This window comes from Schistocerca americana, chromosome 7 (assembly GCF_021461395.2).
Source record: "Schistocerca americana isolate TAMUIC-IGC-003095 chromosome 7, iqSchAmer2.1, whole genome shotgun sequence".
In the NCBI taxonomy this organism is placed as follows: Eukaryota; Metazoa; Arthropoda; class Insecta; order Orthoptera; family Acrididae; genus Schistocerca; species Schistocerca americana.
Genome location: NC_060125.1, coordinates 124,933,522 through 124,946,085, shown reverse-complemented (window position 1 = coordinate 124,946,085; position 12,564 = coordinate 124,933,522). Strand labels below are relative to the sequence as shown.

Genomic DNA, 12,564 nt, shown 5'->3' with positions numbered 1-12,564 from the left:
GTCTAACATAGTTCGCCATTTTCATTCATTTTAAGTAAAAATACGAAGCAGATCGAGTTGTTGTAGAATTGTAGTTACAGTAGTAACATATATATCCCACATTTACATGCTGAATATTTTTTAACTATAGATGTAGTGCGCTGTTACAGCCTGATATCTAAATTTTTAACTAAGGCAGAAGAATAATACTTTGGTGGTGATTCTTCCAATTGGTATAATTTCACTTCATTCTTTGTTCTTTAGTTTAGGTTGATTTTGTTATTACTACACATTCAACAAATTTTACTTACAGAGGTGGTATATCTTAAATGTAATAAACACAGATCCATGTAACTCTTAGATACGGTCTGTTAGATGGCGGATGTAACAGAGAGTAACGTGTAATAAGTACAATGCCATTTCAGCCTCGAATCGTTGGACAAGAATCACATACTCTGTGCATTAAACTGTCCCTGGATATACGTATCCGATGAGAAGGACATTAATATTCATTAGTTTTTACTAAGACTTGAAATATCATGGGAGTAGTTTAATTGTCTGAATCTCTATGAAGAAATTGTAGCTCATTACTCCTTAAGTGCCGAAACCACAAAAGGTGGTGATGTCACAAGCAAGGGATGCTGGAGCGAAATTCACTTTCTAACGCTGCCCAGAGGTGTTTCATTGCGATGTGGACTGTGGGCAGCCGTTGCCTCACGGCTGCTTTATGACAGGTTGCATTGTTGTGCTGATATAAACAGTGATCATCTCCGAACTGTTCCTCTATTCTACGCAGTACTTAATGCTGTAAATCGTGTTGGAATCCTATCGATATAGTTCATTGTGTCAATATCCTCCTCCACCTAGCGTTTTCTTAAGCGCTATGAGGAGACAACGAAAAACATCCAGAGACTGTAACACAGCTTCCTCTGTACTTCACCGTTGCGACTACACACGATGGCATATAATGTTCTCCAGGTATTCGCCAAACCCAAACCTTTCTATCGAATTACCATAGATTACAGTGTGATTCATCAGTCCAGGTCACTCTTCCAGAAATGCGTGGCATATGAAGAGCTGCTCGACCACTGTAACCTGTTCTTCTTAATTCCCTATGCGCCAGTTATGATGTACTGCTGGTAGCACTTTAGAACTCACGAGTGTTTCTTTCCGCTGATTTCAAGTGTGTGTCTACAACCAGCCTCCGTAATTCTCGAAGTTGCCCACTCGTCAGTACATGAGCTCTACCTGCTCTTCCTTTAGCTGCTTCGCGTTTCCGCTTCACAATCATATTAGCGGCAATCGATTTGAGCAGATTTAGAAGAGCTGAAATGTCTGTGATGGAACCCTACGAAAAGCGTCCAGCGTCATAAGTGCAAGGTATGGAATAATGCTACGGAAAACTGCAAATCACTGTTATTAAGTGCACTACCTCCATGCATTTCACGCTTACGCACAAACTGAGACACCTAAATTCTTCCTGTCGTACACCATTTTGCTTACTTCGTAAGAGCCAGTGCGCTCGCCATGGAAAATAATCACCTCTGAATATCAAAGTTTTGCATCATGGCTGTAAAGAGTATACGGTGGTTTTATATAGTGTTGTATCATGTTTTAGCGCCATAGAACAATAACGCAGCGTTCATAAGGTATTCCCGTTATCTTGTGTTCCATCTAGCGTAAATGCTTGTCCACAGGTACAAGTGAATGCCAGTGAACACTGGCAAATTGTCTGAGGAAGTTCGTCGGCTTGTGCTCGCTTCCAGTCAAATGGAAATGGCTCTCAGCACTATGGGACTTAACATCAATGGTCATCAGTCCCCTAGAACTTAGAACTACTTAAACCTAACTAACCTAAGGACATCACACAACACCCAGCCATCACGAGGCAGAGAAAATCCCTGACCCCGCCGGGAATCGAACCCGGGAACCCGGGAACTTCCAGTCACTGCAGTGGAAATCAGGCTCGACACAGACTGTAAGGTGCATTTTAGAACACTTGCCTCCACATATATATCATTAAATGACCATGGCAATAAAATTATGAAACTATAAGATGATAGGGAGACATACAATCATCAGTACCAATAATTGACTACAAACGGAAGAGTGGAAAAGGACGTAGGGAAATTATCCTACGCCACGCACCACACTGTGGCGCCGAGCCAGGTGACGCAGTGGCTGAGGCACAGAATTTGCGTTCAACAGGAGCGGATTCATTTCCTCATTTCCACGTAATAATGCAAACGCCAGAATGGTTCCTTCCTCCACTCTCGACCTGCCAGTGCTTGTGCTCGCTCCATAATGAGGTGATCGCAGGCGTGCTTTACATGTTAATCTTCTTTTCTTACGGCAGCTTGTCGGGTACTGACATCCACTTGTTTATTCCCCCCGCCTCTGTCGCAGAGAACGTTCACTAGTGAGCCAGAACATTACGACTACTGCCCACCGCGACACATAATTCCGCCTACTGCTGTTGTGGAAAGGAAAGGATACAAGCGGGGAATCTTTCTGGCAACTAAACAAGCCGCAAAAGAGGAAATCCAGTGGCACAGGCGGTTTTGACAGAGGCCAGATTGTTATGGCCTGGCGCCTGGGAACGAACATATCGGAAACCGTGGAGATGGCCAGCAGTTCGCGTGCTGCTGTCGTCAGCACATATGGAAAGCGGTTGAAGTGCGCTACAATCACGAGTAGGCGACACGGTTCTGGACTTCGACGACTCGTCGCTGAACGTGGAGGTCGGGAGCGAGCAGGGCACGCGGCGATGTGTGGCATATCTGATGACAGAGGACAATGCTGGTACAGCACACGTGTTTCAGGGATACACCATTCGGCGCACATTTTATAACACTGGGCTTTGCAACAAACGCAAACGTCTCCTATGTGTTCGGGTGTTGACCCAATGATATCGTCACTTAAGACTCCAGCGGGACAGGATCATCGAAATTGGACCCCGGATCAATGGAAGTGTGTCCCTGGTCAGATAAATAAAGTTTCTTCTTACAGCGTGACAGCGATCGTGTCCAGACACACCGTAATCCAGGCGAACGGCTAGTCTCGAGACACGCACAGCGCCACGGACCAGGTCGGTGGCGCCAGTGTGGGGGCTGTCACCGCGGCTCCGTGGAGCCTGCGGTAGTAATCCGAGGCCCTATCTGTCGACTGCATGAACTTCACTGCGGAACACCTGCAGCTGTTAATGCTTGAAGTCTTCCCCGACGGCGATGGCAACTTCCAGAGGTTTAACTGTCAGTCTCACAAGGCCACAATCGTGCTTTAGTGGTTTGAGGATCGTGACAGTAAACCAACGTTAACGTCCTGGCCGCAAAATCGTCGTATTTGAACCTGATGGAATACGTGTGGGACGCTTTGGCGCCAGCTCCACACCCTCAACGTGTCTTCTGATGCCATATACCGACGGGAACTTGCGGAGGACCTGTTCAATGCATGCCACGCAGAATCTCTGCCGTATCCCGTTACAATGGTGGACCAATGCTCTGTTAACTAGTGATCATAATGTTTTAGCTCATCAGTGCAAATTCAACATGATACCGTACTTCTCGTTATTACACTGGATGGTTTTAGGTAGAAACTTTACGCTTCGCGGCAACTGTGTAAGTAAAGTAAAATAGCATTGTTGAGCTACCGGTAGAACCCGAACACAGCTACAGCATGCGAGTAAAGTCTTCTTACTGACCCAGAAACTGCGCAGCTCAGTATTCGTGGACGTGCTTTTAGGAGAGTTCCGTCAGTTTGTTGCTGTATTTCACGCCGTGTCGTTGCGACTGTTTATTTCTGTCAGCCGGCAGCTCGCGTTAGAAAGCGGCAACAAGAGTCAGTCTCAGATAAACAGATCCTGGGAAAGAAAGCTGCGCCCGTGCCAGGGTTAGACAAACAACTTTGCAAAAGGCTGACGCCTATTCTTGGAGCGAGCGATCTGCATCACTGCTTCGGTACTTTCTGTCACACCCACAACTTCTTCCGAGGGTAACGACTACTCATTTTTAACGTTATAATTATAGGCAGACGTGTTTGCAACTAGTTCACGGGCACTCAGCAGTACTGACAGCTCCAGCGTAATTCCGACCCAATGATATACGTGAATTTAATATATATGTTTGAAAGCAGCAGCAATTGTATTCCGTTATTTACTGAGACCAAGATAAATGTTGTATCACTCTTCCCACCATCTGTCGTAGTGATTACGTGCAGTACTCCACTGATATATTGCTGAGATAGCCTGGGTTCAGGAAGAACTATAAAGCACAGCAATATGATAAACCACTGTTGCAGAAAAAACTGCCAACAGTTGGTACGAAAGACACCAGGATCTCAATTTGATTCCGACTGCGGTTTTCAAATTTACATAGCGCTCTCGTTCCCTGTTAAATTACGCTTTTATAACGTTGTAAACCATACGACGAGCATTCTACCTGCTGTACTTGTTACAAATATTATAGCAGATTTTTAACTGGAGAGCTGCCACGTAACTGAATTTAAATCTACTGTCATACCCCAAAGTCTCTGTGAAATGATTGTCGAAGGGTACACGGTGGATCAGAATAACTCACATCGTCCCCCCCCCCCTTTTCCGTCTCTGTTCAAATGTGAAAGGAGCGATATCGGTACCCCTCTGTTTAAGCCTATTTTTTCTTTGATTTTGCACCCCTGAGTATTACGTAAGATGTACGGAGTAACATTTTACTTGGCTCCTACTGTTTTCGAAAGGTTGTGAGTGTGGTTCTCCACGGACAACAGCGCCATTCTAAACAAAGCGGAGACGATTCGCGCGGCCCGTCTTTGAATCTCCCCTACATATTTCGTTAGTTCAGCTTGATAAGCATTCCAGATTAGCTTGGTAAGCATTCCAGATCAACGCACAACAACGAGGGATTTGAAAGCAACCACACTGGCAGGTCAATGAACCTAAGTGTGACATCAGCTTTTCGCTGCCGCTACATACAGGTGAAGGTAAAACGGTAAAGTTCCACATTGTGTTCCTAGACGGGCCAACACGGATTCGAACGTGGGACTTCCGCATGGCGGTCATCACGGCTGAACACTTTTTTTAAAAATCGAATAAAAAATCACGACGAAGAATCGAACACGGACCGCTTTATACTTTTTTCTAAATATAGCAGAACACAACAGTTGAATAGCTTTCCAAAGATAGAAACGAGATATGATCATATACGTGGACAGGGCGTCACGACATCCGTATCGGGTAAAGGCCACACCCGCTGTCCACATGAACCAACATCCTGTCTACTAAACGTGGGATTTAGCTTGTAAGCAATATTGTTCCGATATCGGGACAACTGCTAGTCGTCCTAGTATGCAGTAAGCATCTCCTGCTGAAATGTCAAAAAATAATCCTCTTCCCTCCCACACATACATTAGCAACAACAAAATCTTTAAAATGAGCATTTAATGACATGACGGAATTAGTCTTCGACTTCGGAAAGGAGGTGGAATCCGGCCGCAGAGTACTATCGGTGGTGTAAGCAGTGACAGAAGGAAGGCAAGCTGATTGCGTAGCCTGAGCCAGTTCGCCAGGTGATCACTGCAGGTTAATCTAAGCGGAAGCGTATCCAAGGAACCACAGCGACAACATGTAGCCGTGTCCCTAAGTCCAATTCGGTGTAGACGTTCATTAGTAGGTAATAAGTTATTAATGACTTTGTACCAAGAGCAAGCCACTTCCATCGTGTAAATCGGGAGACTGATGCCGCTCCATACAACCTTCCAACGAACACGCAGTGATAACAGTTCAGCGGGGTTGGGCAGACCACCCCGCCCCCGTGAGCAAGCAGGATTTGAGTCGTCACCACTTGCCGCCTCAAAATGTCATCCTCCAGATAGCTCACCACAACATAAAATTCTTGAAATTGATTCAGTTTCAAATGAAAGCGACCTACATCAACAGGCGAATCAAAACTCACTGGATGTAGGAGAGTGAAGAGGCGAGACGTGGCAGTATGCAATTCACGGGTAATGCGTCCGATGTAGAATGCAGACGCCTTGAGTGTGTTAGCTAAGATCTAACCTCCTTCCGTGCGCGGCTTCATCAGAATCTCGTAACGTAGTTTAAACATATGGCTTTTCCTTATAAATCGGCAAGACAGTTGCAACAATGTCATCGCTACCATTTTGGGAAGGGGGAAGATCTGCACGATATAATGTGCCTTACACAAAACATAGGTATTCAATATACGTACTTTCTACTCAGTGATAAGGGAGCGTCGTCCATCTTTCACTGCAGCACCCTGAATACTGTCAGTTTCATATTTCCAATTCAAAGCCGGCATCTTCTATGGGCAACGATTAATGACAACCTCCAAAGATGTATGCCGAACCAAAGTACGTGCTCAAGAAAGAACGGCCTCCTCGAAGCCGCGTAGCTCGAGGAATTCGCATTTGTCTTCATTTAAGCGCCCACCTAAAGTACCACAAAATCATCGAGTATCACTTTTAACAAGGAGACTTCCTCCCTTCGACGAAGGAGGACCACACGACATCGGCACACTTCCTAGTTTTGAGTTTCCCCCACAAGAGTATTAAATGTGACAGCCGATCAGCAACTTGCGGCAACAACGATTCAAGAGACAGGGTAAACAAGGCACAGAGAGAGAGGACGGTCCAAAGGCATTCACCAACAGAGAACAACCGGTAGCGTCAGGCTTCTACTGAGCACCACTGACGCTGGAATGTCCTCGTACACGCTAGGAAGGACGACACGTGCAGTTACGGTGAAGCTGTCTCCAACAGGCGAGCGACATACGCGTGACTAACGAGATAGAATGCCTTAGAAACATCGAAGAAGCCAGATGCACAATAAGTAGATGTAGCAGCCGACACCGAAAACACGCCCCTATATTTCTGCGCCGGAGTTAAAATTGTACGGCCAAGGAGGCAACACTGATGTTTAACAACTACACAACCAAGCAATAAGAATAGTCTGCTGCTCATAGCCCATGCAACAGGTTTGTAGCCAAACTGAGTAGCATGGGGAGACGAAAATCTGCCGCTGTAAAAGGCCATGGTGCTGTGGAATGAGAATAATTTTCCCCATCTTGAATCTCGCAGGCACTGCTCTCCCCCTCCAAACCTCGTTTAAAATGGAAGTAAAAGTAGAATCCAAGAGATGCCAAAAACGTAAATAAAATTCTTTCGGAAGGTCGTCCAGATCAGGGAATTTATGGGAGAAAGAATTAGCAATAAAATCAAACACTTCACCTTCCTGGAAAATGCGCTAAAAACATTCGACTCAGACGCAATCATCTCAGAGAGGATCCCAAAACTAGCATCTGAAGGGGGGTCGACAACGTCGTCCTCCGCATACATCTGTGTGCAGTACTGACGTAAAACTTGAGTCACCTCGTCTCGAGCAATCAATTGACGGTCATCGTGCGTAGTGATGGAGGTAATAAGAGAGCGACAACGACGAATGTGGTGGCGAAGCAGTCGATACAAGGATGTCAGTTTCTTATTAATGAGAGCACGTGGGTTACATTTCACCGTCAGACCCTTCCGCCTGTTGATCCTCAGCAACTTAACCTTGATTCGCTGAAAGTCAGCTATCCTCAGAGGGGATTACTTGCTCTTGCGTATAATTCACGAAAAACGGTATAATAAAACATACGTGTTCCGTTATGGACATGTTAAACATACTACTGTATTCAGTAAGAGCGATCAGTTGTGGTATTTTAAGAACACAATGACAGAATATCATTCTCAAAACAAAACAGTCTACAGAACAGATGCCTAAATCGACCTTCCTGCCTATACAAACATTTAGCGACTCGATAGATCATGTTTCCCTGAACTCTTTGCTTAAAACTAGAATAATGAAAACTACCGTATTCTCATTAATACTCAAAAAACTGCATCAGACCTTGTAGTGGTCGAACTTTTAAGTCTGCACTTCCCTGTGGCGTTAGCATATTCAATATAAACGATGAGGAGAACCAGCAGGAAGAATTTAAGGAGATTAGCCATAAATATTTATTTGTAGAAGCAAAATACCTTTGGAGCACGGTTATTCGAATAAATTTATAAATTGCTCATTACCAACTACAGAATTTTTAGGGTCGTCTTCCAGAGCGATGTGCCTTGGCATGGCCACGCATTCAATAGGGTGGCTGATATTCTTCTTCTGGCCAACCACATCATTGTTAAACATTTTTGTGCCACCCACAATTTTCACATCTCGCAGAGGCTTTCGAATAGGATTTTCAAAACTTGAACATTGACTGTTCTGTGAATTCACGTACTCCCATAACCGCAGCAATGCATTATAAAAAAAGAGCATTAGAGGATCAATCTCTCCATCATGTTATGACTGCAATAGCCAGTTGCTAAACCGTCGCTGAGGAAGAGTATGTAAGCTGCGCTGCCGTCCCTCTGCGGTTTCAGTCTGGGCTAGTGCACAGCTCTGCGAACACAGCAACTAACTACCTGGGACTTCTTTCGCAGGCCGCTCGTAATGTGTCTAGTTTCTTTCCTCGGTTAAAAGCGATAGGCCACCTGCCACGCTTAATGAAGCGATCGAGGACTAGCTGCAGGGGTGGTGGTTCCCGCACAGTGCCAGAGACAGTATCGTTCGTGAAACGCCGTGTATAATGTGTGGTCATAATGTGTACTGTTCAGGTTAATGAATCGAAGAAGAGAAAGAAAGAAACTGAGAAAAATGGTCAAATGTTTCGTGGACTCATTTGCCGAAAAGCAAGAAACGAAATATAGTAGAGAAACAGCTCGATACCATGTACAGCAAATGCAGGGTGTCAAATATTTTCTAATCCATTTAATTTTTTACTTTTAAACAAATCATTTCACAAAAGATTTGACCGTTTTTTCAATATTTTATTTTCAAATTTTCTTCAGGAAAATATGAAATATGATATACTTACATATCGATCGGTATTCCATTATTATCAACAGCATACAGGGTGATTGAGCTGTCCCTACTGAAATCGTTTTATGGAACCCGCAATGTTATGTTTGGCCTTCACTGTACAAAAATTGCCGACTACGCTATTTCCGATATTCGACGTTTTTTAGCCTCTACTGATTGGGCTGTTACGCAACCAGCGCATTCGGCGATTAATATAAACGTGCCCGTGAGGGTAACGAAAGAAAAATGACTTTAGTAAACGTTACGCTAAAAGTAATTGCGTCGACGTTTCGATCGAAATTTAACCCTTACAAGGAGAGTAGTTTTTTAGTCAGAAGGCCTGACGAATAAAACCCTGTAACTACTTACTTTATACTGTTAAAATTCGCAACATTGTTAGGTTAAATTTACACAAACGCCAATTTCAAGTTTGTAAGTGTTCGTCTAAGCCGGTGGCGCAATAAGGTCAGTGAATGGAGACCAACAAAGATCGAATGTGGGAAATAATTCTTGTAGTTGCTAATGATAGAAGGGAGTGCCATGAACAATGTACTAGAAATCCTGACCGGTGAGGGCTGAGTGTGAGCGACGGGCTACGTTTAGAGGTCACTTTTGTACGTTTCTCTCGAATAATTCGAAAAGTATGGCTTCTAGCGAAAACGTACCCCAGTATAAAATTTAACTACCTTCAATTTCCTATAAAATACATCCTTTTTTTTTTTTTTACTGTAGGACTAATATTTTGCGCGTAGCGAGCGAGAGAATACGAGAATCTCGCTCGTGCTTTTTCAAGGCCAGATACAACATTGCGGGTTGCATAAAACGACGTCGGTAGGGGCAGCCGACTCATATGTATACATCAAAAGAAAGTAGACAAGTTTCAATTTATGATACAATTTGAAACCTCTTCTACTTTTTGAGCACGAAAGAAACAATTCCACAGTTTCTACACCAATGTAACTTTTTATGCACAAAATAGCTATGCCTGAAGAGATGCAGATTAGGACACTATATTTCAGTATTTTCTCAAATCATTAAGTAAACTTTGCTTAATTACTCTGATTACTTCCAAGCTGTTTCTTTTTCAAAAGTAGACCTCGCGCTGGTCAGTTTGATACCTCATTTGTCTGTTCCCACTCTCATTTCGCTATGAAAAAAGCCACAGTTTAATTTTGTGGGAGCCTCGTTTTCGCTCTGCTCAGAGCACGTGCCAGACTCCCGATGGCCCAGTGTCATTGTGCCGTGTTTGCCCGCAGACCTACCGCCACCCAGAGTGGAAGGGACCCTACCTGGGGCCAAAGCCGTCCGAGGAGCACAAGCGCGAGTTCACGGAGGAGCAGCTGCGCGCCGGCGAAGCCATCATCGGCCTGCAGGCGGGCACCAACAAGGGCGCGTCGCAGGCGGGGCAGAACATCGGCGCCCCGCGCAAGATCCTGCTCGGCAAGTGAGCGCCGACGCCGACGCCGACGCCACCGTCACCGTCACCGTCACCGTCATCCCTCCACCGCCACCACTAGCGCGCGCGCCCTCGCACGCGCCCGCCGCCTCACGCACATCGCCTCCTCACAGCATGCACACGCACCACACTCACCCGCTCACACACGCACGTTCGCACGCACGCCGCTCGACCCCCTGCGCCGCCTAGCCGGCTGCCGGCGACGACACCCGCACCCGGAGACAGCCGGGGCTCCCGCGCAGTCGGTACCAGTCCCGCTCCTCGGCAGCCGCCGACCGCAGGGGATGATGAATACACTGATAATGATTGCTCCCTTGGAAAAGAAACGTACGATAAATGCCCTGAAAAATCGCAACATCGTCTCTGAAACAGGAAAATAAAGAAAGATCGTAGATTGCATAACATTCGTACAGACCAAACTTCGGTGTATTAATTTGTAGAAACCTTTAGGTTATGTAATTATTTTAAATGTGTGGTACCATTACTATCACTCCTTTTATTCTTTCTTTTGTAAGATCGTAATTAGATTAAATAATCATTAATATTAATGTTTTTCTTGTTTGCCTTAAACATAACAGTAACAATAAGTAATAACGTAATGATTAAACCTAGATGTTACTTCTTCTTTTGTTTTCAAAGTTATATCGTTGAATTAATATTATCAATTTTATTTTTGCACTTAGACTTAATGGCGCGATTATTTAAAATGCACGTAATCGTGATATCTGACAATTTGACATGAAAACTATACAGAGTTGTGAGTTCGTCACCGAAACAAATCAGATACCGTGCCGATAGGGATATCAATAGGGAAGTAAGCAAAATTAAGCAGAGTGTATGTGTGTGCATGAATTGTGTTTGAAACATTGTTGAGACCTGTGTCTATCCATTATGGAATCATTCTTTGTATTGTATCTATTTCGATTCAATTAAAACTTTTCTTGCATCACTCATAGTCAACTGTGTAAATATTTCTTTTAGTAATAATTTCCGCACTAACAGTATCCACATCCAGATCTAAACATCTGAAGACGATAACATAACAGCCATTAGTAACATACACAGGTCTACATTTTCTACGATTGCAATTTCTCCGAAAAAATATTAAAACTCAGCCACTGAACTATAATTCAGAATGTTCCAGCACACCGTGTACAGGTAAGTGATTCTTGTATAAGGCTGCAACAAACGACAAATTATTTCTGTATATGAAAGACGACGACGCTATACCTCTAAATAAGATTCAGTTCTCATATCTGACTGTTTTAAATGTTTACCGTGCTCTTTTTAAGTGTAAATACAGAATGTGGAAAATCCGCCAATGATTAACCAACGGCCTCTTGTAATGTTGATCTAAATGGGTAACAAAAGTTCTTCTGATATTAGCCTCATACTTACATTAACACCTTCGACTAAAAAGGGCTGTCAGCGTCTGGTAATAATACCATGCTAAGGTATGATACAAATGACGCAAGCAGTATTCCAACGAAGGGACCCTAGTGGAAGACTTGCGATTACCTTTCATGTTCAGCATGCTAATAGGAAACACTTGTCCCTTAAGACACATGTGTCGCTTTCATCACATTATATGGACGCGTAGAAAAGTTGCGCCCTACACTAGTATATACGCCTTTCCTTCTACTCACTTTTCAGTGAATTCTAAGCTATATGATCCGTTCCAACTTCCACCATTTCCATCTTTTTGTACTTCTTTCAGTTCTCCTTCGACCCACATGCTTGTGGTTGTAAACTGTTTCCGGTATTCTGCTATCTCCCGTCCTCTTTAAATGTCCCTTCCATTCTTTCTGCTATAATTTATTATTGTTTCTCAAAACGTTAAGTTTCTTGTCTGACTACATCCTTTTGATATCTTATCCATTGCAGTACGAGGGCTATTCGGAAAGTAAGGAACCTTTGGTTATGAAATGTAAATCACAGTGAAAATCCGATGAAAGTTTGCGCATATGTGTTGGGCAGTGTCTCTAGTATGTCCGTAGATAGCGTCTCGTTCCTCTTCTCAATTCTGTGTGCACAGCGAGCGCGTAAAGATGCCTACAAAATAATGACTCCCACCTAGTATGGGTGCCTGCTGGGAGATTTCTCCTGATTTCGTGCAACCCCACATTTTGATGGGAAGTGTTTTATTATCCACCGTAGAGCCTGGACTTGGATCCCTCTCATATTCACCTCTGCTCAAATGAACCGCTGGCTATGAAGACAACATTTTTTAAGA

The 12,564-nt window shown here is 44.0% G+C and overlaps 1 protein-coding gene across 1 annotated transcript in view; it reads left to right on the top strand.

Moving 5' to 3' along the window:
- The window catches only part of LOC124621848 (muscle-specific protein 20), a 32,363-nt gene extending 21,077 nt beyond the window's left edge, over nucleotides 1-11,286 (top strand). The window contains exon 4 of the mRNA XM_047147291.1: nucleotides 10,132-11,286. Within this exon, the coding sequence (XP_047003247.1) occupies nucleotides 10,132-10,323 (192 nt within the window). The 3' untranslated portion in view covers nucleotides 10,324-11,286. The remainder of the gene's footprint in view (nucleotides 1-10,131) is intronic.
- The last annotated feature ends 1,278 nt before the right edge of the window (nucleotides 11,287-12,564 follow it).